This window comes from Dermacentor albipictus, chromosome 3, assembly GCF_038994185.2.
Source record: "Dermacentor albipictus isolate Rhodes 1998 colony chromosome 3, USDA_Dalb.pri_finalv2, whole genome shotgun sequence".
Taxonomy (NCBI): Eukaryota; Metazoa; Arthropoda; class Arachnida; order Ixodida; family Ixodidae; genus Dermacentor; species Dermacentor albipictus.
In genome coordinates, this window is record NC_091823.1 from 158028947 (window position 1) to 158054966 (window position 26020).

The 26020-nt window shown below is 46.2% G+C and overlaps 1 protein-coding gene across 5 annotated transcripts in view; it reads left to right on the forward strand.

The window, feature by feature from the left end:
• LOC135908692 (uncharacterized) overlaps window positions 1–26020 on the forward strand; it is a 171749-nt gene that overhangs the window by 24796 nt on the left and 120933 nt on the right. For all 5 annotated transcript variants that reach the window (XM_070534813.1, XM_070534814.1, XM_070534815.1 and 2 more), the window contains 2 exons: window positions 5207–5230; window positions 16133–16148. In XM_070534813.1, the coding sequence (XP_070390914.1) occupies window positions 5207–5230; window positions 16133–16148 (40 nt within the window). The remainder of the gene's footprint in view (window positions 1–5206; window positions 5231–16132; window positions 16149–26020) is intronic.

Genomic DNA, 26020 nt, shown 5'->3' on the forward strand with positions numbered 1-26020 from the left:
AAAAGAAACTAATAACTTGTGTAGAAGAGTGCATAGACGAGTATGGCGTGGTATCGTTCCAAAATTCAGCCGGTTTGTCCGTTCAGGACTTTTTAGACATGCTTAGTTGCTACCTTCACTCTACATATGCAGCATGGAACGACGACATATTCATTCAAAAGCAAGGGGTTTGCATCGGTTCATGTTTGGCGCCCATACTAAGTGACATCTTTCTAGCTCACCATAACAGAATCCTGTCCCGTACCTTGTCGGAGCACAGGGTGGTGAAAGTTGTCAGATACGTTGACGACTATCTCGTTCTTTTTGAACCTGACGGACGTTTTACGGTAGGCAAGCTTTACGAAGTATTTTCTGCAGGCCTTAGCCCACTTACTCTCACGATTGAAGAGCCCTCCAATAACGTGCTGCGCTTCCTAGACATTCAGCTCGAGTTCATGGAACGGCACACGTGTTGGGAGTATAAACCTAGAGCTAATAAGCCCCTGTTATCGTATAGGTCAGCCCACTCGAAGCTCGTCAAGAGGAGCATTGCCAACTTATGCTTTGGAAATGCTCTAAAGAAGTCTTGCCACCACAAGATCTATACGAGCCTTATGGATCAATCCGAAAGGCTATCAGCAGCAGGGTTTCCGGAATCAGTGCAAGTTTCGGTCGTCGCGGGGCTTCTCAAAAGGTGCAGGTCGGATAGCACAATTCAGGACACGGCAAATCAAGGGACGGAACGTAGAAGGAAGGTAGCGGTAGTGCCCTACCTGCATAGAACGGCACATAGACTTAAGAAAATGGCTAGCCGGGTGGACACAAAAGTGGTCTTTTCCGCACCAGAAAAGCTGGCAAAAATATGTCGATTGAAGACCCGTACCGTAAGCCAGCTGCCGGGTGCTCTACGAATCATCTGAAAGCGCCAGTGGGATGCGCAGAGAGTGTTGTATATGAGCTTCCGCTGCCCTGTGGGAAGAAATACATCGGACAGACAGGGAGATGTCTTCATGACCGATTACGGGAACATTGCCAAACTGTGAAAAATAAGCAATACGGTCATCTGTCAACCCACTGTCAAGAATGCGGCTGTGCGCCGGTCTATGAATCCTGTCAGGTTCTTGCAAAGCACAAAGATAAAGACGTGTGAGAGATCATTGAAGCGCAGGCTATCTGGCGGAATAGAGACACGTGTGTTAGTGCCCCTTCAATCGACCGGTTAGATAAGGGATGGATAAGATTTGGATAAGGTGGCGCCACTGTGCACGGTTTATATAGGTGTACTTCCTGAAAATCAAGTTGTTGAAGTTAGCGCATTGTGTTGTCGTCTCCCTTCCTTCCATGTTTGCTGGCGCTAAATATGCTTTCTAAGGTGTTCTTGATTCTATTTGCGATTACCTTAGCAAATACTTTGTAGGCAACGGTCAGTAGCTGATCGGTCTATAATTTTTCAAGTCGTTGGCGTCCCCCTTTCTTATGGATTAGGATTAGGTCAGCGTTTTTCCAAGATTCTGGTACGCTCTAGAACAATCCGCCCACCATCCCTCAACAAATCTTCTGTTACCTGATCCACCTCAGTTACATTCCCCATTTGCATAGCTCCCAAGGCTTTCTTTACATCTTCCGGCGTTACTTGGGGGATTTCAAGTTCCTCTAGACTATTTTCCCTTCCATCATGTCGTGAGTGCCACTGGTACTGTATAAATCCCTATAGAACTCCTCAGCCACTTGAACTATTTCATCCACATTTGTAATGATACGGCCGGCTTTGTGTCTTAATGCATACATCTGATTCTTGCCTATTCCTAGTTTCTTCTTCACTGCTTTTAGGCTTCGTCCGTTCCTGAGAGCATGTTCACTTCTATCCATATTATACTTCCTTATGTCAGCTGTTTTACGCTTGTTGATCAACTTGGAAAGTTCGGCCAGTGCTATTCTAGCTGTAGGGTTAGAGGCGTTCATGCATTGGCGTTTCTTGACTAGATCTTTCGACTCCTGGGATAGCTTAGTGGCATCCTCTCTAATGGAGTTACCACCGACTTCAATTGAACACTCCTTAATGATGCGCATAAGATTGTCGTTCATACCTCGAACACTAAGGTTCTCTTCCTGAGCTAAAGCCGAATACCTGTTCTGTAGCTTGATGCAGAATTCCTCTATTTTCCCTCTTACGGCTAACTTACGGCTTCTTATGTACCAGGTTCTTCCGTTCCCTCCTCAAGTCTGGGCTAATTCTAGCTCTTACCATCCTATCGTCTCTACAGCGCACCTTGCCGAGCTCGTCCACATGTTGTATTATGGCAGGTTTAGCCCAGAGTATAAAGGCTATTTCATTTCTAGTCTCGCCATTCGGGCTCCTCCACGTCCAGTTTCTGCTATCCCGCTTGCGGAAGAAGTTATTTATTATCCTCATATTATTATGTTCTGCAAATTCTACTTATAACTCTCCCCGCTATTCCTTGAGCCTATGCCATATTCCCCCACTGACTTGTCTCTAGCCTGCTTCTTGCCTACCCTGGCATTGAAGTTGCCCATCAGTGTAGTGTATTTTGTTTTGACTTTATCCATTGCCGATTCCACGTCTTCATAGAAACTATCGACTTCCTCTCATCATGACTTGATGTAGGGGCGTAGACCTGTATGACCTTCAATTTGTATATCTTATTAAGTTTCACGACAAGACCTGCCACCCTCTCGGTAATGCTATAGAATTGCTGTACGTTACCAGCTATATCCTTATTAATCTGGAGTCCGTCTCCTAGTTCTCGTCTCTCCGCTAAGCCCCGGTAGCACAGGACGTTCCTGCTTTTTAGCACTGTACATGCTTCTTTTGTACTCCTAACTTCACCGAGTCCTATTATATCCCATTTACTGCCCTCTAATTCCTCCAATAGCACTGCTGGACTCGCCTCACTAGATCACGTTCTAGCGTTAACTTTATCTATTGCAACGCAATAGATCGACTGCAAGATGTCTTGAGCCCGTGCGAGAAAAGCCCAGTAAAGGTACGTATATGGATGCTGTGCCATTAAAAAAAAACGGAGTGAGTCGTCACGATTGGTACTAACACGCTTGTTTTTCACCTCGACACAGCATAAGTGACTTATCATTGATGAATAGCTTTGTCATTTAGCGATTTTGTTGCTGGACTTCCTGAATTTCGGTCTGTTTAACGACTGGAGACTTTCGGCAACGTGACAGAAGAATTTGCGGAATTTCAGTGGGTTCGAAGATTGGAAAGTAGCTTCAACAACCACCATCCAGAATGCACTTTATTATTTAAAAACTGCATGTAAGCTGCCAAAATTCATTGTGTGACGTGTTGGATCTATGCACATGATGATGCAGTGGTTGCTTCACAGGATTCACAGTTGTCTCATAAAATTCACGTATTTATTCTTTATAAAGCAATTCGAGTGGCAGGTAACACTCGGTGGGTTACACTTACCCAAAATTCGTTCGATTTGTGGGCACAAAGAAATTTTGCTGTGGGACTTAGAGCTCAGCAGCTGAACAACAACATAGGTTGGCTGTATAAAGGCGTATGCAAAGCGGCGCCTGTACTTGTTCATGTGAAACTGAACACAGTGTTTCTTAATCGCATGGGCTTTGGAAAAATCAGTACTGTGAAAAGCCTTGAAGCAGTGAGAAGCTGGGAAACCATAGTATTTGAGTGGAATAAAGGTCCCGTAACCGTCATTGCCATGTTAACATGCGACATTGCAGACTTTAAAGAATTTACTATCCCTTCGGGAGCGCTGAGAACTTAGGAAATTTAAGGGATAATGTGAACTAAGTGCCTCTATGTGCTAGAAAAGTCATATTGCTTGGATTATTAAATCGTGCTGCGTTTGAGACCTCATATTTGAGCGTAAAAGCCGAATTTGAGTTGTCGTGGTCCGTTGTTATGCAAGTATAATTGAAAAGCTAAACTCCACTAGATAGTGTTGGTAAAAGCACTGTCTGTTTCTCAATCACAGGAACCCAAGACAAATGCAGGACATTTCAGTAAATCATTTACGCCTGGTCAGCTTATATTATAGTATTCCTACGTTGACTGAAATTTGCTCAAAAGTACTAGCGACAATTTTAACGGCTTTGCAGCAAAACTTATCGGAAATTTAGCGACTATCTTGTGTCACTTTAGCGACACGCTTCGCAAACTTTTTTCACGTTAGCCTAACAAATTCTTCACGTTAACCTACCATTTTAATGCTTTCACATTAAAAATTTTAGCCTGACTTTAAGATACAGGAAGACAGCAAATCAGAAAGATAACGGGGATAGTATATATTCTAGTTTAGATTAGGAGAAAAAAATAGAAGCTGGAGAGGCCATGTAATGTGTAGGTTTTATAACTGGTGGATCGTTCGAGTTGCAGAATAGGTGTCGCAGAAAGGGATGCGCATTCGAGGAGAGCACGAAATTAGGTGGAGTGATGGTGAGATGAGGAAATTTCCAGGTGCAAGTTGGAATCGTCTCCACAAAACATAGGTAATTGGAAATTACTGGAGACGCCATTGTCCTGCCGTGTACATAAGCATAAGCTGACGAGGACGAAGATGAGGATGATAATGAAGAGAAACCCATTGCTTGTAGCATTTTCTTACGCAGCCAAGTCCGGTAACGAGTGCATTTTGGATGTAAGCTTTTTTCGTATCACAATACCAGCTCAAGCACTGGAATTTCACCATCTATGCAGGGTGTGTTTAGATGTGCTACTAAAACGAACTGCGTTTAATAAAAGAAAGGGTAGGCCAGTATGGATGGTCCTCCTCAAGTTTTCATGCTACCAAACTAATACAAGTGCAAATAATATAAGCGCTACTTCCAGGATTTCTTAATTACGGAAGGGATGTCTCTATATACCTCGACTGAAGTTCCACACATGCAAGGTCTACCCTAAAGGTAATGATGAAGAGATTAATCTTTTCGACTTGATAACTTACTTATCAACATTGCAGCCTCTCAAGCTGATAACGATTGCCTCTTACGAGACCATTGTACAGCTTGAGGCAGTAGATCGAAGAAAATGTGTTTGGAATAAGAAAAAGGAAGTAAGTCACAAATCGCTTATTGCGAACACTAGGCCGCATATTTGAACAAACTTCACTCAAGTCTAGACTTTCTTTCCGAAATTTCGCGGTGTTTATTGAAGTAAAGTGTTTGATTTAGCTCAGAACAAGAATCATTTTTGAATGTCTGCAATCACTTCGTCTACGCGCAGGCCTGTCGTCCCACTCCGAAACAAGTAAGTACCTGACTGTTTGTCTAGACTTACTGTGTGATTAAATGATTTATTTGAACTCTATGACATATACATAAAATTACTTGAAATATAATAAACACAAATGTCAGGTGACATGTTCTACAAACGCATCTTTAATATCACTATGATGCGTAATAGATCCAGTGGAGTGGCCACATGGTTAAAAATCATTGCAACTTTGAGAAGTGAAAGAATGAAAGTAGTGGTTAGTATGAGAACGATGAAGAAAACACGCTCTGGTGATGGTCCAAACAAAATTAACTGAATGGTGGGTGGGAAAGTAAATATTGTTAAGACGAGGGTGATGGTAATAAATCAGCACCTTCAATAAAGCCGTCAACATGGCAGCGTTTAGGTGCGTCTACTGTTGCAAACAAGAGTTCTCGTACTGTTAACTTTAATAATTAATGCCTCATTGAAGACAGTATTTTTGCTGGTAGTTTCATTATTATGTCAGTGGAACGATAGACATTTTAGAAATCTCATTTTGTAAATAAATGACATTTTCTTTAGGTTACTTGGTCGGATTTTCTTACGTCCCCTAAGCGGTAGTCACGCTTATTTTCTGCAGAAGTATCTGTGCTTGGTGTTAGCTGGGGCCCAGATGCTGCTGTGGAAGCCCTAAGAAACTCCTGATGGCCACAGATGTGTACCCTTGCCAGATGCGGTAACTCATTGATGTTATTATTACTAGCATTATAACAGACATCGTGCGCGAGTAATGACTGTACACAAGTTGTATACAAGTTGAAACTGCCTCGCGTATACATCAATAAAAAAATCTAAGCAGCATTGCATTTCATCGATATTAATTTGCCCATAAACAAGGGACCATCGTTACTGTCGGGTGCCCTCAACCAGTCGTTCTTACTTAATATTTATTGAGTTATTACATAAAACGGTCCTATTTTCAGGCTTTATAAAAGAGTGGGAGAACGGATGCAACATTGCGCAAGCTCAGTACACAAACGCCAAAAAAAAGGAAACTGAAACGTGTGTCAGATGTAAAGTCAAGATAGAAGCAACACTCAATACGCACAAAATCTTCTGAGACCCTTGAAGTTGTAAATCAGATTGTTTCCAGATGAACCACACTAAATTGTTAATAAAACCATCGGTATGAGATCGAACACCTTCAAGAAAGGGTGCTTGCCCGAACTAGCGAGGAAAAAAAGCCCTAAGCTGGTCTGGTTTTCCGCTGTTTATTACTGCTTCTAATGATTCAAGGGACAAGTGAATCATCTGACGGTTCCGCTCAGACGTGTTTTTCCGTAGCTCCGGATTTTCACCCCGTTTGATGTTTTTTCCCCGCTACTGGAACTCTGTTGTTGTGGACGGCTTTCGTGGTTTGTAATTACTACTGGCCCCTACCTACAAGGTCCGTCGGCATCTACACCCTCCTGCTCGAGTTCTTGCGCGGCTTCGCGAATGCGAGTGGTGCCCCCGCGGCTCTCGCCGCGTTTGCGAGGAGCATCCAAGCTGTTGTCCGCTGTGTCGAGGGAGCGGAACATTACCGATGCAACTGCCATCCAAGTCAGGAGCGTCTGCTTCCTGGGAACAAGTGCAACGTTCGAAGGCTGTACCCTGAGGATGGATACCATCAACGTGGAGCAGAACAGCCCTGCTGTCATGGCGCACCCCTCGGCCAAGATAGCGAGGGAAGCTACTGGCCTGCCATTGGATGAAAATGCAGTTCAAGCAGCCCCGAAAAGACCTCGCTCATCACAAGGCCTGCCCGCACGACCAACACGTATGTATCCGGAGTCGCCAACGACATCGTGGTACAAGCTGGTTATAAAGCCTCGTGCTAGATATGACATGTCTTTTCTGCACAACTGTATCATTCAAGCGGCCCTGGACGCCTACTTTGAGCCTTCCCGATTTCAAGGTTTCGCTCTACACAAACCTACCAATACGGTCTCAGTATGGGTGTCTGCTCTGGCATTCGTTTATAAACTCGAAGAACTGCAACAAATACAAGTATCGAAAGAATGTGTCCTTCCAGTCCAGGTGTACCTCGCCAGTGGCACCGATTTAAGACGTTACGTGGTTAATGGCGTTGACTTTGACGAAGAACCCGAGAGGCTCCTGCAGGAACTATCCTGTCCAACACAGAAGGTCGTGGCTGCTCGCTACTTAGGCAGCGGTCGCACGTGCTTAACCACGCTTCAATGTCCTAATTCCCCACCTGAACGTATCCTGTCCCGCGTCCGTTCAAGCCTTCCGTTGTGTACTGCTACCCTTGCTTTAGAGAGGCACACATGAAATCATCCTGCCCCTACTAACCCAAGCACGACACCGTGGAGCCTGAACCATCAGCATCGTTTAGATGTGGCCGATGCCAAACAAACGATCATGACATCACTTCCACGATGTGTCCTACGAAGTTTGAGGCCACTAAGAAGGCTCGACACTGCCATTCTCGACAGCCAGCAATGACCCCTCGAGAACCATCAATGAAACAAATCCCTGTGTCCAACCGCTACGCTGTTTTGGCCTCGCTGGAAGAGGACGCTAGCCAGGTGACAATAGCAAGTATAGCGACAAGTGATGCTGCCACCCTTACATATAGCGCAGCTGTTAGGTCATCCACTTCACGACCACAACAGGCATCACAATCGATAGAAGACACGCGGCTTCCTTTGGCAAACGAAGAGATCGAGATCGACGCTCGCCTGGCCACCCTTCCAACGTCTCAAATCCAACGTCTCAAGAAACGCCGTACAGTGCTCCGGCGTCGTCATGACGGAGCGCGGTCGTCACATTCGTTGACGACGTCTACTCCTGCTCATATAGCTAACCCGGCATCTGCGTCGAAACCTTTTTCACCTCAAGAACACTCGCGCTTCGTTGCGGAACAGCTCCAGTATCTCAACTCGATTCTACAGGCCAATCTTAACCTGTGATGGCTGCTACGTCTTCAAGTGTGCCAGAAGGCATCTTACAGTGGAACTGTCGCGGCATCGCGGGGAAGGTCGGAGAGCGGCGTCAGCATCTCAGATATGGGAAGCTGCGTGTTTGGGCTCTATTGCTTCAAGAATCCAACGGCCTGCCACTCATTTCAGAATTTGTAGCATACTCATCGCCTTCAATGTTTGATCGTAGTATTGCTGCGCCCGATGTCCCTCCAGGAAATGCTGCAGCTTATGTGAGATGCACTCTTCATCAGACCCGCGTAGATCGTTCACGGTGGTTTACTTTATGGCAAGAAGTCGTGGCCAAATTGGTTCGTCTCCAACGCACGGACGTTATCATCGTTTCGTACTATGCCCGCCCTTACAGCGGCCGTGGGGCTCGGTTGTGTGTCGGCTGGTTGGCGCACCTACGACAGAAACATCCCGGTTGCCCCACTATCGTAGCAGTAGATTTTAACGCGCCCCGCATCACATGGGGATACGCTATTTCCAGTGCGCGTGGTACGTGTGTGCTGGACACATTTATGGACGCCCAATTGACTCTAAATAATAATGTGTCAGTGCCCACTCGTCGGCGTGACCACCCTCGCTCGCCGCTACACTCGCCGGTCTTATCTTGGTGGCACGAAGGACGTCCGTCTCTTGGTCATGTGAACCCGACTGCTGGGGTAGCGACCATCATCCAATTCACCTTGGCTTATCTTCGGGCGGAACAGGCCGCTTCCGCTGACTATATCGAGTGGGATCAATACAGGCCGCTATCTGAAAGAACTGTATCCAACTCCATGCGGGACCTGTCCCATTGTTTTAAGACGGCATTAGTTGAGGCAACGCGTACGTCGTGGGTTGATGAATCGCGAACCGCTGCTGATTTGCAACTTCTGCGTCTCTGGGCGTCGCGCCACCAAGCATAACTTGCATCAGCACGCGACCCTGCATCAAATACCCTTTGGTTACAGGCCCAACGCCTTACTACAGTAGCTCGGCGCCACGAACACCGCTTAGAACGTGGCCGCTGGATGGACTGGTGTTCTTCTATCGGACCTTCGTCGTCCAATGCCTCTATTTGGTGCACCTTACGAGTAATGGAACATGGTCGCCGCCCTCCAGAACCCGCAGCCTACGCCCTGTTAGCATCGGGCCAGACATCAGCACTATTCGCAGAAACTGTCGCCCACACAATTTTTCCGGCTTTGGACACAGCACCACCTCCTTTCGTTGTTCAACTGCCTTCCCGCGCACGCACGCACACCGCCTACGCTCTCCGACATCGAGGGTATACAAGCTGCCTTGACTATGGCGGAATTTTTAGCGGCAATCTACCTGTCGAAGACATGCAAGGCACCAGGACCGGATGGCATACACTTTATAGAAACACGGAAGGCAAGGTTCTCGAAGTGCTGTTGGTGGCCATAAACGAAGCTTGGGCTACAGGAGTCATCCCCGATTCTTGGCGGCATGCAGAAATGGTCCCTATTTCCAAACACGGAAAACCTCAAGATAATATCACTCGTATGCACCTGATAGCACTAACCTCAACGTTAAGCAAGCTGATGGAGCGTATGCTCGCCACACGTATTACATGGTGGCTCGAGCGGTACTCATGATATCATCCTGGCCAAATCGGGTTCCGTGCTCTCATATAGGCGCAGAGGATGACCTTGCGTACCTATCGTTTATGGTTCTCATCGGAGGCCGCTCCCGAAGAATTCGCACTATTCTGGCAATGAATATTCGTAAAGCGTACGACCGTGTGAGTCACGAAGCAATTGTCGGAATTCTCCATTGGCTTCAGTTCCCTAGCCGTGTCTGCACATTCGTCGAAGCCTTCTTACGCGCTCGCACCTTCTCCGTTTGCCTGGCTGGCCAAGCAGCAGGTCAGTTCGTCGCACATCAGGGTGTTCCACAAGGATCTGTGCTCGCACCAGTCCTTTTCGATATTGCTCTCCTTCCACTAGCTTGGAAGCTAGCAACGATACATAATGCACAGTACATAATGTGCACAGATGACATCACTGTCTGGTCAGTTCATCCTGAAATCTTCCACCAAGAACAAGCACTCCAAGAGGCCCTAAACGTCACGCACAACTGGTGTGCTGAGGTACGGCTTGAAATTTCCAAAGACAAGACGACGTACATATCAGTAGCGAACAAGTATGGGCGCCGTCTACTGGCGCTCCGGCCTCTTCAGTTAACTCTGGATCAGCAACCACTGCACGAGACTTCAACTCTCCGTGTACTCGGCCTTGAAATGGATTCCTCTGGATCTGGGGGACCATGGGTCGAGAATGCAAAGCAACAGGCCGCAGAAACGATACACCAGATACATATGATCGCGAAAAAATCCGGCGGAGCGAGCACCAACGTGGCTCGCCTTCTTATCCGTTCTGTATTTCAACCACGATTCGTCTACAGAGCCCAGTTTCATCATCTCACGAAGGCACAATGGCGTCGCCTTGAGGTCATTAATAACGAAGCCGCGCGGACCATAGCAGGACTACCGCGGCTCACTCAGTTGCCAACCCTACAGGTCGAGTCCCAACTCAACACTATCGATGAACTCGTGCACCAACGTCGATGCGTGCGCGCCCTAAAGCCATCAAATTTCTGCTCGGCTGCCTCACTGTTCACTGGCCCGGTACATGGGACGCGAAATAGACAATCCAGCATCTACGAGACCCGATGTAGCTCCGTGGAAGAGGGTACAATTAAGTGGCAATAAGCCTCTTGGTCGTCTGTAGAGCCCGATTTCTCGCCAGGCGAATGCCAAGATTCCCGTCTTCGTCGCGCCGATTATAATTAAGACAATGAGACTCTTGTAGCATACACTGATGCCAGTATTAATGGCACCATGATTCCCACAGGTCTCGTGGGTCTATTGATACCAGAGGCAGGCCAGAGGTGCTCGTATATTGCCGATCCTGCACCACAAGCCTACCTTGCCGAGCCCCTGCCATACGAGACGGCTTCTGTTCAAGCTGCTCGATGCTCTCAACTCATCATTAGCACAAACTCTACTCAAGCCATCTGTGAGATACGTGGGGTATCTCGGTCCACTCTATTCTCAGGTAGCATTCACCGTTTTGCTGCCACTACGAATATCCTCATATGCGTCCACTGGGTGCCTCGAGCAGCCCTACTGGGTCTCCTCGAAGCAGATATGGCAACCCACCCACAGATTACAACATACCCACTTCCACATTTTCCTGAAGACGCCTGTGGACGACTGCGACTACACGAGATCTCATATCTCCGTGTGGGTCAGACCTCCCTGGTGGGCGAACCCGCCGAGAGGAGGTAACGTTAAGGAGGCTACATGTTGGGGTCACGCTCACCCCGTCTGTGACCGATCTCTGGCTACAACAGTACCGTGGTCCTTACGGCTCATCGTGCCTATTTTGTAGCACAGAAATCCAAGATGTGACAGTGACACACTTACTACGGACGTGCCCAGGACTTCATCTAAGCCGTCTCCGCCACCTCCGGGCAAAAGGCCTTCGGCCTGGCCACCCACTCGATATTGAATCATCGTTCACTCCTACATTTTTGGCACGAGTCGAATCTGTTCGTGTACTTTTAAGATCCTTTGTATTATGCCTAAGGGCATGCTTTCGAATGAAAAAAAAAATATTAATCATCCGTAAATACTTTCTTTAAGAAATACGTGGAGGCAGATTCGAACCGAGAAAATTGAAGTCACAGCCGGACGCGAAATCCACTGCGTCACATGGAGCCCCGCTGCAGCCGTTCCGATCTTGGTAACTGAACATGCGATTTGTCCAGGAGCTTCTGTGATGTTGCTCCTCAAATTCTGCGGTGTAAAAGACCGGCAACTGTTTGAAAAATACTCTACATTTGGTAGTAAAAGGCTGAGAACACAACAGGTAGTCACCATGAGCGCAGGCTGTTGTATAACTCGCTGATACCAGGGACATATCATTGCTATTCACAATTTGTTGGTTGGCTGCAGTAGTAAAAGAACATTGAGCGTTGTATCTATATAAATAAAAACCAGCCCTGAAAATTACTCATTCTACCTACATACAAAAATATTCTGGAATATGGTTGTTATTTATCGTACTAACATATTATTCTCAAAATGTTTCTGTGATTAAGCTGCTGCAATGTATTGGATCATTTCTTAAATTCCAATTGGTTCCATATTATTGAAAGCCGTCCATGACACCCCATAGCTGCAACGACATGTTCTTATGGTAGCGAACGCGCTAATGAATGCAAGAAAAGCTCTCGTACAAGTCGCATATAAACTCCCTGCTTGAAGGCTTCAAGAGCTGGTGTTAACTTCAAAACTTCCATTCAGCACCCTTATGAGGTTCAATGCTGTCATTTCTTGACGACGCTGACGTACACAACTTTATTATGCACTCTCAGAAAAGTTTGCGCCGTTTGGGGCTTATCTGGTCCCGAAACAATAATCGTAATCTGCTTTGCTTGCATTCGTTTCCTAAAATCTCGGCGCTCGCTACTTTCTTCTCGAGAATGCTACATCACGCTTATAACGCGCAAGCCGTTCGTGACCTTTAAGTACCGAGTTCGCAGCGTTAAAGAAAGTAAATGCTGGTAAGGTAGCTGACGATTATTGTTATGGGGCAAGATAAGTTCCTAAGGGTGCAAAATGTTTTGAGAGTGTGGGATCTTATGAGAATATAGGTGTAATAAAGGGTGTAATCACACAACACGGCTTTTTAGCACTATTATATAGGACTTAAATCTTTAATAGGCACATTATCACAAGAAAATTCTGCTGATTTGTGTAGGTTACGCATGGGGGGAAGACATAATTCAGAATGGTGATTTAATTGACATATTTATTTATTTATTACGAATAGCCCTAAACGTCCACATTGGAGGGTACTATACAGGGGGGGGGACGCACATTAAATGAATGGTTCTCAAATAAAACAAAACTATCGAGTGTAGCAGGATCATAACACGACATAAGTGCTACAGCAAAGCAAAAAGGTACCGGTAATATAGCAAGATACAGTTATACAATAGATCATATAGGTCAGGGCATTATAGTAACACATATATATGCGCGTGAAAGTACCACCAATGCGCACATGCATGAACCTGGGCGATACTTGTTTAGTACATGGCATAACTGTGCCATGTACTTACTAAACTTGTTCCTGGTATTTAGTAAGGTAACGTTCTGTTGCAATGCGCGATGATACATTAATGCAGTCAATTGTGGTCCGACATATGAATAAATGGGCGATAGACAATATGCGACAACTGATTTGTTTGACTCTACATGAGTGGTGTCGGCTAGGAAAATAGTTGAAGGTGATTTCAAATTCATCGAGCTTCATGTATGACTTTACATGAATTCATGTATGACTTTACCATTTATGGAAGAGCGAAAGAAGGGGGGGAGGTCGAGTGATTTCACTCCAGTTTGATAAAAGTTCAAACACGGCGCGTTGTTGTGAAGTGCTTGACGGGAGTAGCATGAATAATCTGAAAATATGCAACGGACAGCATAATCTTCAAGTGATTCAATGTCATTGATTGGGTATTCTTCGCCAGTTTCCCAAAGAACGAAAGGTTATTCTGTTGTAGGCGAATAAGTGCACTAATGTACGCGAGTTCACGTAAGTACATAGGTACCTGTTTCAGTTTACCCTTAAGCATACCGAGTGAGCGGTTAGCCGAAATGCGGTTATTTGATGGTTCCATGTCAAGTCGGGTTCGAATTGAATTCCAAGAAATTTCTCAGTGTTGCTATGTATGTTCAACGAGGCTATCCTCAGAATGACACAAGGGAGGAATCAAGAATGACGGATTAGAAAATTATAATGGTTCCTACTTTTAGAAACGTAATAATGAAGACGCGCACAATAATTGATGGCGTGCACGTCAGTTAGCAGAGTGTTACAGTTATGGTAAGTGTAGATAGTTAGATGAACTACATAGTCGTCTGATAAAAGCCTAATTTGCGAGGGAACACGGGATGACAAATCCTTAATGAAGAGTTTAAAAATAAAATGACCAAGCACACTGCCATGAGGAGCACGAGATGACACGCGTGCACGTGGTCAGTTGAAACTATTCATAGACACGAACTGTTGCCAAAATGAAGGAAATTCTTTAATCCAAGCCTTTGGAGTCAACGGTATGTTTAGTTAGATTAAAGATGAGTCTGCGGCAAAGTACACGATCAAATTCTCTCCAAAAATTCAGAAAAGCTAAGTCAACCTCAACTTAAACGTCACTTTATAAAATCAGGTCATGACCGAGTCGAACTATTTGAGTATTTAAGGAGTGCCACTTGCAAAAACCATGTTGGTATTGAGAAACCCCGTTTTTCTCTTCAGGATAGTTGATGATTCGGAATGAATTACGCTTTTAGAAAGGGTACAAATGGTTCTGATCAGGCAAATGGTGCGGTAGTTTAATCGAGACGAAGTAGCACCTGATTCGAAGACGGGAACGACCTTGGCTATTCTCAAGTCATGAGGGATGCTCCCTGTCCATAGACACTGTGCAATAAGACCGGCCAACGTTCCCACTATGCTCGACGATATATTCTTAAGTAATGTGTTACTTAATCCTACGTTATAGGAAGTAGATTAAATTTTCAGTTTGTTTGCTAATGAAAAAAATACCACTTTCATGTAATGTAATCTCAGCCATGGGCCCCACGGAAAATTTGCTGAATTTAAAGCATGAGCTTGTGCCCACGCTAGTAAATACCTATGAAAATGCAGCGTTCAAGAGTTGCGCACATTAGATGCATATAGAATAGCGCTTGCGATCAAACGAAAACGCTTCACGCAAGCAAAGAAATAGCGCTGTCCTCAATGCACATGCTCCGAACGTTATTCGGTTTCCGTAGTTAACGTGAGCTATAACTCACGTGATATGGCGAGTTGAAGGTTCGTAATGTTTACGGACGCCGAGAACTAGCATTGTCGAACGTGGTGGCACCCATGGCTGCCACTTCACCGTAAGTTCTCGTCATGGCTACGGCCTCACTGTTATTCGCCGATAGTGACTATTCAAACTTCTCTTCCTATGAGCTAACCTGAAGTCTTAGTTATCAGTGCATAGCGCGTCCAATTTCTGAGATCATTCGGCGATTACGCTGTCCGTATGCCGAAACGAGACGCTTCCTCATAGTAACAACAGGATGGTTGCTAATGGATTGCCTTGGCTTGGTTACGTTGGGCACAAGGCACCAAATGGCGCTCTGTCTTCTAACACCCTTCTTACGGTTGGGTATCCGCACGTTAAACTAAAACACTTCTAGGGACGTGCACCACTCCGTCGCGCAAGGGTACATGCCTTCACCGTACATAAGGCGACACACGCCATTCTAAACTGCAATACCGTGGCGGCTCTGGCTAAATTTTAAATCTGTCCTTTGCAAGCCCGTTTCCGTTACCGTTAGCGAAAGTTACGTCGGGCCCACTCTTCGGGTTCGGGTACATGCCAGACTCGTCGGGTACTCTTTATCAGCATTAAAAAAACAACAGACTGGTAGAAATGATGAGGCGAGGACGTATTGTCTGACATTCTTACTCACGTGTTTTATATCAGTGCCAGGATTTGACGGTAACTTAGCTTTGGTCGCTTATTTGTATTTTCTTATTGTTCTACAGATGCCCAACTTTTTTTTGCGTTAATCAAGATGCAGCGTCATAGAACAGAAATATTTTAAGATGAATATATTTAGCAACTCTTTAGTATTCAGATTTACGAAGGTTCCTTAAGTGCCAAGGATATCGAATCTGCGGTAATTCTCGCGTGCGTGTTAGGAAACATCGTGCGGAAAAAAACGCCAACGCCTAAAAATTTCACCCATGTGGACTGTAAGATGTGCTGCAGGTAGACTAACTGTTACACGTTTTTTTTCTTGCAACACAAAAATATCTCAGCAAGAACTTTAGTAGAGATGATATCATTACAGTGCTCTGTTTTTTCACAACCTCACTTTCTGTAGGTTTACTGCAATCTGGGTAAGTTCTAATTGCGACGCATTTTTCGCATCATTCCAGGCACTCTGCGACAGGTGTTAGGCTGCCGTCTCACTTATTTTCGGACCCACATAAAAAAATTAAAAAATTGAAGTTTCCGATGGCGGAATTGTAGCGCTGTCTCCCCAGCACAACAGCCCTATAGCCTAAAGAATCGCACGCATACTGCTGCCATGCCAACGCCAATGCCAACGCTGCTCTTTGAGTAGATTGGCGAGAGCACGAGAGCAGTAATGCAAAAATAATCCTGGCTGTTAAGGGCCAAAACCCCGATTTTATTACGAGGCACGCCATAGTAGGGGACTCTGCGGATTGATTTTGGCCACCCGGAGTTCTAAAACACCGTCCCGAATGACTTTTTATTGAAGTCGTTAAATGCATCTGACATGAAAACAGACGATTTCATAAATACTTTGCACCAGAAAGTACTTCGATGCGTTCACCAGAAGCGGAGTTATCGGAAATAGTAGTAGCTTTGATGGGGTGGCAGGGCTCGAAACGCTGCATAAGAAGAGCCGGAGTGCTCGAGTCGGGGACCGGACAAAGAATGCGTTTATTCCGGTGAGGGGAAAGGAAATACATTAGGGCACACTCACAGCGTTGGGCGCGGAGTGGCACCAGTGGTCATAACCATTCGAAACCGAAGCTGTAAACCGAAACAGGATATCACATCACCTCTGCCTTGAAAGAAAAATGCGCCACTCGCTCTCGTCGCGTAAGAAGCAAGGGTCGACACTTGCAGAAGAATACAGAAGTGTAAGCAGTTTACATTGACCAAGGTTCGACATATGACCATGTTTCATTTATACATTTTTGTTCGCGTTGGCCAAATGGAAAAATAAATGCAGTGGAAATGTGGCACACGAAATGCTGTGTGTTATTAACTTGAAATGAGTTGGGACTAGAGATCACACGTAAGCACCGTAAAACGAGTGTTGCGTGATGACATCTTTATACAATAGAAAATTCAGGCACAGGCTTTTTTTTTCTAAGTAGATATCTCTGGCTTCCCCATTTTTTAATAGAAAGAAGCAAACATTATCAAGACACTGAAAAAGAACGGAAGTTCATGAACACAGTTGCATTGAAGTTCTGAAAATAACTGTCTTGGGAGGACCAGAGGTGCGTACTTGCACATCATACATGATAAGAGATCACCGAGTACAAGAAACACAATGCAAACATCCGTGTGCCCCCTTGGACAACACTGATGGGTGGCTCATTCGTCGCATCGGGTCGTGATAGGTGGCACATTGAGTTGAGACAGCTCTGGCTGTCGTGGATTGAAGGCTGTGCGTATAAGGCACGTTTACACTGCAAGTATGTTGGGAATCCCCTCCGTGAGGATACTACTTGTGTACTATTCACCTATGAAACATGTAAGGAAAGACATTTTTGGCGTAAGAGCCGTATTCCTGGGGGAGGATTGAAACATATCTAGAAGGTAAACCAAGGTAGTAAAGCTACATGGTAACATAATCCTTAAACCGTACTGGAGATTGCCTACGACGTGTAGACCTACGGAGGACTGGCTCTCTGGTTCCCGTTGTAGAGTAGGATCAGAGGAATTGTTACTCGTATAAGAACTGGAATAGGCGTCGGTGTCCCGAGTGCTTTCAGGAGCTGTGTCTTGGGAAGGAGTTTTGTACGGAAGCTCAGGAGACCTTTCTCCATGGGGTGAACCCAATCGCGGGGGTGAAAAAGGCGGTTGTAATGAAGTGGATGCAGCAGGAAAACCACTACGAGACCTGGAATAAAGGTGGAAAACTATCATCCAATGATGTGTTGCCATTGAAATGACTCCTTTCATCTGTCGTTTATTCTTGACGTAATGTGTATTTCACCAGTTTAGGAGCATTCCAGAGCTTGTCATTTACAAGCTGGAGAGTACTTCAACGTACTTTACGATAAATTTTAAACGGACCTGAGTATTTAGGACCAGATTTTCGTGAGGTACGTACCCTAACCAAATCTCCAGGCTGAAACTGAGGAAATTTGGTTGCGCGACGACGATCTACTTACTCTTAGGTATTTTCCTGTTTATGACGTACTCTACTCTGTACTTCCTTGCGCAACTTTGGAGAAGCAAATTCAGGATACATTGGAGGCATGTTTGCGATGTCAAGACGAGTTCGTGGTTGAAGACTATGGAACAGCATACCTGGAGACGCACCAGTAGTCATATGTGGAGTAAACTTGTAAATTGCCAAGTAGTCTAAGACCGCAAACCTGAGCTCTCGCTGTTCTACAAGAGCAATCTGTATGAACTCTTTAAGGACACGTTTAAATCTTTCTACCTGGCCATTGGCCTGTGGTTAGTGAAGAGAAGACAAGAAATGCTTAATGCCTCTGCTTCAGGAAGTTCTGAAATTCTGCAGAACGAAACTATGGTCCATTGTTGGACACTATAGTATCAGGAAATCCTACTCTACTGAATATGGACATCAGACTGCGCATGATGGCCTCGAATGTGACGGAAGACATAAAAGCAACTTCCGGCCACATGGAATCATGGTCAAGAACGAATAAAGCAAAATGTGCATACTATGGAGCACGATCAAGAGGGCCTATTATGTCTATGGCTAATTTTTCCCATGGTCTTAACGACCATTGAACTTTGAACAGGTTGTAATGGAGCAAAAGACGGTTTTGTAGATTTATCTGCTTGTTGATATACAAGGCAATTTCTCACAAGTTCCTCAACTTGTCTATACATGTGACGCCACCAGAAAATGCCTTACAGTCTGAGCTTTGCTTTAGTGATGCCTAATTGACCCTCATGAGCAATAGACAGGAGTTTCTGACGCAAAGAAGCAGGAGGAACGATACGTTCGCCTCGGAGAAGCAGATTATCCACGTAGGGCAGTTTGGACTGTAAGGCAGCATATGCCTGTAATTCTGGCGGAAGATCCGCAGCATTTCTCCACCCTTGTCTATTTTAAAGCGAAGCTTTCTTTGCCTGTTCCTTCGACTTTGCCGCTGTTGCTGCTCTGGCCTGCTGTGGCTGTTGCTATCTCGCAAACCGCGTCGGGGGGTAGTTCAGAGCGCGTATATAGGTAACAGGCGCGAGCAAGAGAGGAAAGGCGACGGGAGAAACTCGTTTTCACCCCACCACGTCGAATGTGCACAATGCCCTCTGGAGCTCCTTGGCCGTCGCCACATTAGCAGTTTGACAGCTGTAATTATCCGTGACTCACATCAGAAGCATTGCAGAAAATGCAGCACTTCAGTCTCTCCTAACGTGCGAGGCCAGAGGGGACGCAGGTAGAACTGCAGAGAGGAGAAGGAGAGGGAGAAGAGACAGTTCCCATACAAGAGAAGGGGGGAGATGACGTGAGAAGGCAAGGAAACCCTACTGCTATACGATAGCCATTGCGAGGAAACAGGATAAACCTAAGTTCAAGGTACGGTACAGTACGTTGCTGATATTCCTTAAAAAATAAACGCCATGCAAATATGTCAAGCCGGCAACTTACGCAGGGTGTGCAGAAGCAGAGCCACATGAATTAAAGCTCACCACAGGGTCAAGGAGGCAGTATGGAAGCGGTCATGCACTGCCATGCATTTTACTCGCAGGCAAAAACACTGTCGCGGCTTGCACAGATCAACCCGCTCCGCAACTTATTTCTATTGCAGTGATGAGATTCTTTATTTGGATTTAAAGACATTTACCCGTCGTGAAAGGGCTGCCACGAACGTTTCGCCCGTACACGCCAAAGGCGAGGCGCTCGCGTGTGTGCAGCACTATGTAGCTGCCGATTCAAGAACTCAGATGCGTTTGCGCATCTTGAAGTACCTACGTGTGTACGTACGCGTACCCAATCGACTGCCGTGTGTCCAGCTTGTGCAGCTTCATAATTTATTCATCTTAGTACCATGATGACCTAACGCAAGGCACGTGACATATTCGCCTGAATAACGCGAGCGCCATCTACAAACGTGCGTTTTCAACGCGGAACATCTCAGCTATTCTCGTTGTTTCGTCATGACGCTGGCATCTCTTTATGCAGTGAAAGTGGTCCTACGCTTTTATGACAAACTGGTGCCGTTGGCTCTCAAGCGCAAACCTCACAGTGGAACCTGTACTTCATTTGTGAACAAAGCGTATGTGCCAGGACGAAAGTTACAGATACAAATCGTTTCCATCAACGAGTACTTCCCCCTTACGCAGTTCCAAGCCAATATCAGCCACCAAACTCGTGCATCACTTTATCCTGCTGAAACGGCGAAGTGGAGAAAGCCTACTCACAATAGTCAAAATAATTTGCACTAGTAGTGAACAGCTTGTCCTCGCAATATATATTTGCAGGGCCTAACAAGAGCATGGACTGACAAAGCCACGCACTCTCAGTACTACAACAATAACACGTGTTACGTTACTAGCACGATATGCGACAGAACACAGCCTACGTACTCCATAGCTTCATACGCCCAATTAATTGGCAAGCTGGGTGAGTTGGTGATTGAACATGTTCATATGGGTGGGCAGCGCTACCCGGACGAAAGACGAGAGGAAGTACACAAGTTGTTAGTCCGCGCTCGTATGGTGTACTTCCTGTCGTCTTCCGTCCGGGTTGCGCTTACCACCCATAGGAACATGTTCATACGCCCGTTGGCGATATCCCGATCAGGAAAACAAATCTGAACGAGCACCGGGAATAACACCCGTGCGTAAGCTTACGCATGCGTGAGCTCCGTAACCCGTCAACAAAGCAAAAAAGCTTTGTTGACGGGTTACAAAGCAAAAAATGCCAAATAGAAAACAAACCTAAAACTGGGTTCTTCAATCCCCTGCGAAACCCCTTGCGAAAAAAAATCCCCTTCAATCCCCTGGCAGAACGTGACGTGACTTCGAGACACCGAAGGGCATAAAAGCCAGAGACCAGGAGCAGCAAGAGGGCATTCCTTCATTCATCTCTTTCGAGCTTCTTGCCACGGGCCGCAGCGTCCGAGTTGCTGCCAGCCCGTAATGACTTTATGACTGTTCATTTTTTTGTACTCTCACTGTAAATAATGTAAATAAACCTCCAGTGTTCATCCCAAAGACACCCTCAACCTCGGCCAACTCCCGCCCAATGGCAAGGTCAAAAAATCCGGGGGACAGCAATTGGGATTGTCCTCCGAATACAACAGTGCGCCAAGACGCGGAAAAGAAGAAAAAATAAAGAAAAGGGTGCGAAAACTACCACATGACGGCGCTCAACCAATCGGGAGACGTAGACCTCCTCTCATGCTACTCGCAAATGCGGCAGCGGCAAGGTAAAAGCATGTCTCCACCTTTAGGTTTTATTCAGAGATCTTAGCCAAACCCCGAGCCTGTCCCTCAGCTTCCGGTTGCGTTCACGGTGGCACATCCCTTTGCTGATCGGCAGTTACTATCGGCAGTTACGGCAGCTACCCGCGGTATTCCAAGGTCGACTGAAATGGGTAGCGAAGTTTCGGGCGAAAAGCGGTCAAGAACCAATTGTCACCTGCAACACCAAGGGCGGGTATGCGAGCAGCGATCGAAGGCCAACTAGGTGAGAAGGGGAGCCACATGGTTAAACAATTTTTTTTCATAAAAAACAAGACACAACATAAGTTTATTCTACAAAAATAAGATTTCTACTCATTTTATATAGATGTAGCGAGGAAATAACATACTCTTCTTTTACTTTATAATTAAGAATGAATAACTGTTCGTTAGCAGCGGATAAAAAGAATGGTGTGCACGCCGCTATCGGTTGCAATGCGATGCAGCTCGTGCAGTATGCAAAAAGGCGGGCCCGTAAAATTCACCGGCTGCTGTTCATCATGTGTCGTTTTGTTTGTCAAGGTTTCTCAGAGCTCTCGTGACATAGCGCTTGCAAGTTGTCTTTCATCATGAGTAACATGTTCAGTGAGACGTAGTGAGTTACCCTGGCGATATATTTTTTTGGGCTTAGCTGCCCGGGCTGCGGTGACGACCTGCTTGGCGTCCACGGTGCGAGGAGCGCTCAGCAGTGATATCGTGCTTTCTTTTTTTTTGGGGGGGGGGGGAGGTAGGTACGCAATCACACTATGCCCCCCCAAATGGGTGAGATTGCGACACCAGTGCGGCTGGCGTTTTGCTGCATTGCTTTCCGCGCTGAAAGCTTGGAACGGCCATCGTGTATAAAATTTGGCACACTTGAAAGTACTGCTTTAATGGAACGCCACAAAAAATACATTTCGCACCTTTGGCAACGGAAATCACGTCACATACTTCTTTTTATCTGTTAAGGCGCCAGTTTCTTGTTCCGCCGGAGGTGCTCCCCTCGTCTCACGTATGGCGACAAGCCGATGAACGGCCATATATTGAACATATACGCTTCTATGGAATCTTCCCTACCAGGTATACTCAGCTTGGCTATTCCCTCACCGAGTGACGTGAGTGGGAAATTTCCTTTCGCACTTATTTACTCTAGGACAACGACAGTTTCCGAGGGTCGAACAAACTTCATGTTCGCTCGTGCCGGGGTACTTCGGCAGCGCGTACATCGGCTAAGCGATGCATGCCACACTCCGGGCTCGCGTTGAAAGCATTCCTCTCGTAACGAGCTTCGACCGTAATGGTGACACACTTCGAGGGTGTGCAACTGGGCGAGCAGACGGTTCGCTCGGTTCTGCGTTCCCTTTATTTTCGGATTATCTTGGTGGGTACTTCACTGTACACTTCCTTCGTACATATAGACACCGAGGTGTTTATATTGAGACGTGCACTTGTTTGTCTTTATCAGGCGACACGTTTCACCGCCTGACAAACGTTATCGCACAGCGCAGGACGCGGCTGCATGTATCGGAAGTTTCTGGAATGTTGTCGATGGTTCCATCCGTTGTCTGTCACCGAACCTTGTGTAATCTGATTGTATGTATGCGCGACGCGAACAGTGTAGAACTTTGTGGAAGATACGCCGGTGCCAGCGATTAGTCTGGAACATCCGACGATTAATGTATAAAACCCGACGCGCTTGACCCGTTAATAAAATTTTCGACGATCCCCGACTGTGTTGGCTGCTGTCGCCGTTCTTTTGAGTGTAGCCTGTTTTTGAGGGCATACGTTCGCCCAATAAAACGCTAGTTTCGTCTTTCCTAGTTTGGCTGCTTTCTTCACCGTCACTGCCACGTGACAATATTGCTTTACTATGGTGATTACTCGTTTCTGCGTTGAAGATCGTACTGGAAATTCATGAGTTCCCTTCGCTAAACTTAAGGCCTAGATTTGTCGTTGCGTTGCCACACATATTCGCAAGTGTCTGTAAACCTCGTGCATTGTTCGCTAGTAGCACTATCTCGTCCGCATACATCACATACATCTATATTTCATATAGTGGTTTATTCAAATGGACGTGCAATTAAATGACGGCCATAAATTTTTTATCAGTATCCGTATATATATATATATATATATATATATATATATATATATATATATATATATATATATATATATATATATAAACTTTATTAAGTTAGGCGGATTTATGTGGCAAAACCACTTTCTGATTACGAGGCATGCAGTAGTGGAGGACTCCGGAAATTTCGACCACCTCGGGCTCTATAACGTGCCCCTAAATCTATGCACACGGGTGTTTTCGCATTTCGCCCCCATCGAAATGCGGCCGCCGTGGCCAGGATTCAATCTCGTGACCTCGTGCTCAGCAGCCCAACACCATAGCCACTGAGCAACCTCGGCGGCTATATATATATATATATATATATATATATATATATATATATATATATATATATATATATATATATATACATATAATATATGTATATATATATAAATTGTAATTTTTTGTCATGTAGACCTCAATAAAATTGTCCAACGTACGGATTCGAACTGAGGACTTCTAGCATGCAAGCCTGATACCATTGCCATTACGCCACGGAATGTTTTTCCCCCATAACGGCGCACCTCAAAATCGGATCGTAGTTATGACACGTAAATCGCAGAAATTTTTTAAAATACATAACGCGTCATCATACATCCAAGTGAAGGCCACTCCTGAAGGACAGTGCAGTAAACAACTTCGAAGTCCGACACTCCTCGCCTTTCACGCGTGAAGGGACACGGTTAAGTGCAGCGCGCAATGACTCCGCCCCTATCTCACCCTCAGCTCGCTCTCGGGACTGTCCTTCATCGACTTCAACTTAAGGTTGAACAACCTTCCAACTTTATCTTTAATTTTTTTTACAGCTATACGCAAGGTATCGTCCTTTGCAGCGTTGGATTTGTCCTTCCCCGGCACTACATATATGCTCGTAATCATGCTATATGCTCGTATATATTGACACAACTATATTTGGCAGAAACATAATGCAGCGGCTATGCGCCAGTGGGGACGACGCTGAAGTAGCGCTGGTTTTTAGGTGAAGCGGGGGAAACGAAGAAGACGTTGTTGTTGTTCCCTTGGACGACTGATAAAGTGCGTTTCTTGGCGGTGCTGCTACGCATACTTGTCGATCCCACGTCGTTACACTGGTGGAGGTGCCGGGTATTCTTCATGCTTTGCACCCCTTCGCGGAGCCGACGATCGAGCCCGGAATCACCATCGCGCATCAAAACACCGGTCCACCGGTTCAGTCGTCGCCTGCTAGGCTTGGCGCCCGAGTCCACTCCCCTGCGAGAAACTTCGAGAAATCGTTTGCCTCCTACAAATAACATGGCCACCGCAGCTCCATCACAAGTAACACTACAGAATCCTATGGTCCCGGAGAGCTTTCATGGTGATGCCTTTGAAGACGTCCAAGATTGGCTAAACCAGTTCGAGCGCGTTGCCCAGTATAACCATAAGACCAGCTCGGCGGACAAACTCTCGAGTGTCTATTTCTATTTGAAGAAGAATGCTCGTACGTGGTGCGTAAACCGGGAGAGGAGCTTTTCCACTTGGGACGACTTCCGCGCACAGCTGCTGGATACCTTTTCAAGCATCGACAGGAGGGAAAACGCGCAGCGTGTCTTTGAAATCAGCGTTCAAAAGCCCAATGACAGTGTCACTATGTTCTCGAAAGACATAGCCCGTCTTTTCCGTAGGGCAGACCCAGACATGCCAGAGGAAAGAAAGCTGCGATATCTCTTGCGAGGAGTGAAGGAGCAACTGTTTGCCGGCCTTGTGAGAAATTCACCGACAACAGTGGCACAGTTCACAAAAGAGGCTACAGCAATTGAACGGGCTCTGCATCAACGATACCGCCAGCATGACATGAGCAACTCGGCGGCGAACACTTCCGTACTGGCTGCGAGTAACGACATCTCTCTGCGTGAAGTTGTCCGAGAGGTGGTGCGGGAAGAGCTTCGGCAGCTCGGCTTTGTGGTTGCGCCTACGGAACCGACGCCAGAGTTATCTTTTGTTGCTGATGTAGTCCGGGAGGAAGTCCGGCAAGCCTTTTCAGCACCAGACTGTGGGAACGTTCCGCGGCGCCTCACTTATGCGGAGGCTGTTCGCCGTCCACTCAACGGGACTTCAACGCCGTTGACACCCATAACTACAACACCACCTACGCCACAAACAGAGCCAACATCATCACCCTCGTCGACTCTACCGAGCCCGCCGATAACGCCAGCTCAAACAACGCCGTATTTTCGACATGCGCACGCCACTCCTTGGCTCCTTGGAGAGTTACCGCCGAACTATCAGCGTCGGAAAACCGATTTGTGGCGCACCGTCGACCGTCGGCCAGTGTGCTACCATTGTGGTGAAGCTGGACACGTCTTAGAGTTTGCCACAAATGGAACTATCGCGCCGCTCAGCACCCAAGCTTTCCTGCCAACTATGCTTATTCTCCGTACGACGGTCGACGCGCTTACAACGACGCTCCTGTGAACAATCAGCCACAAAATACGACGA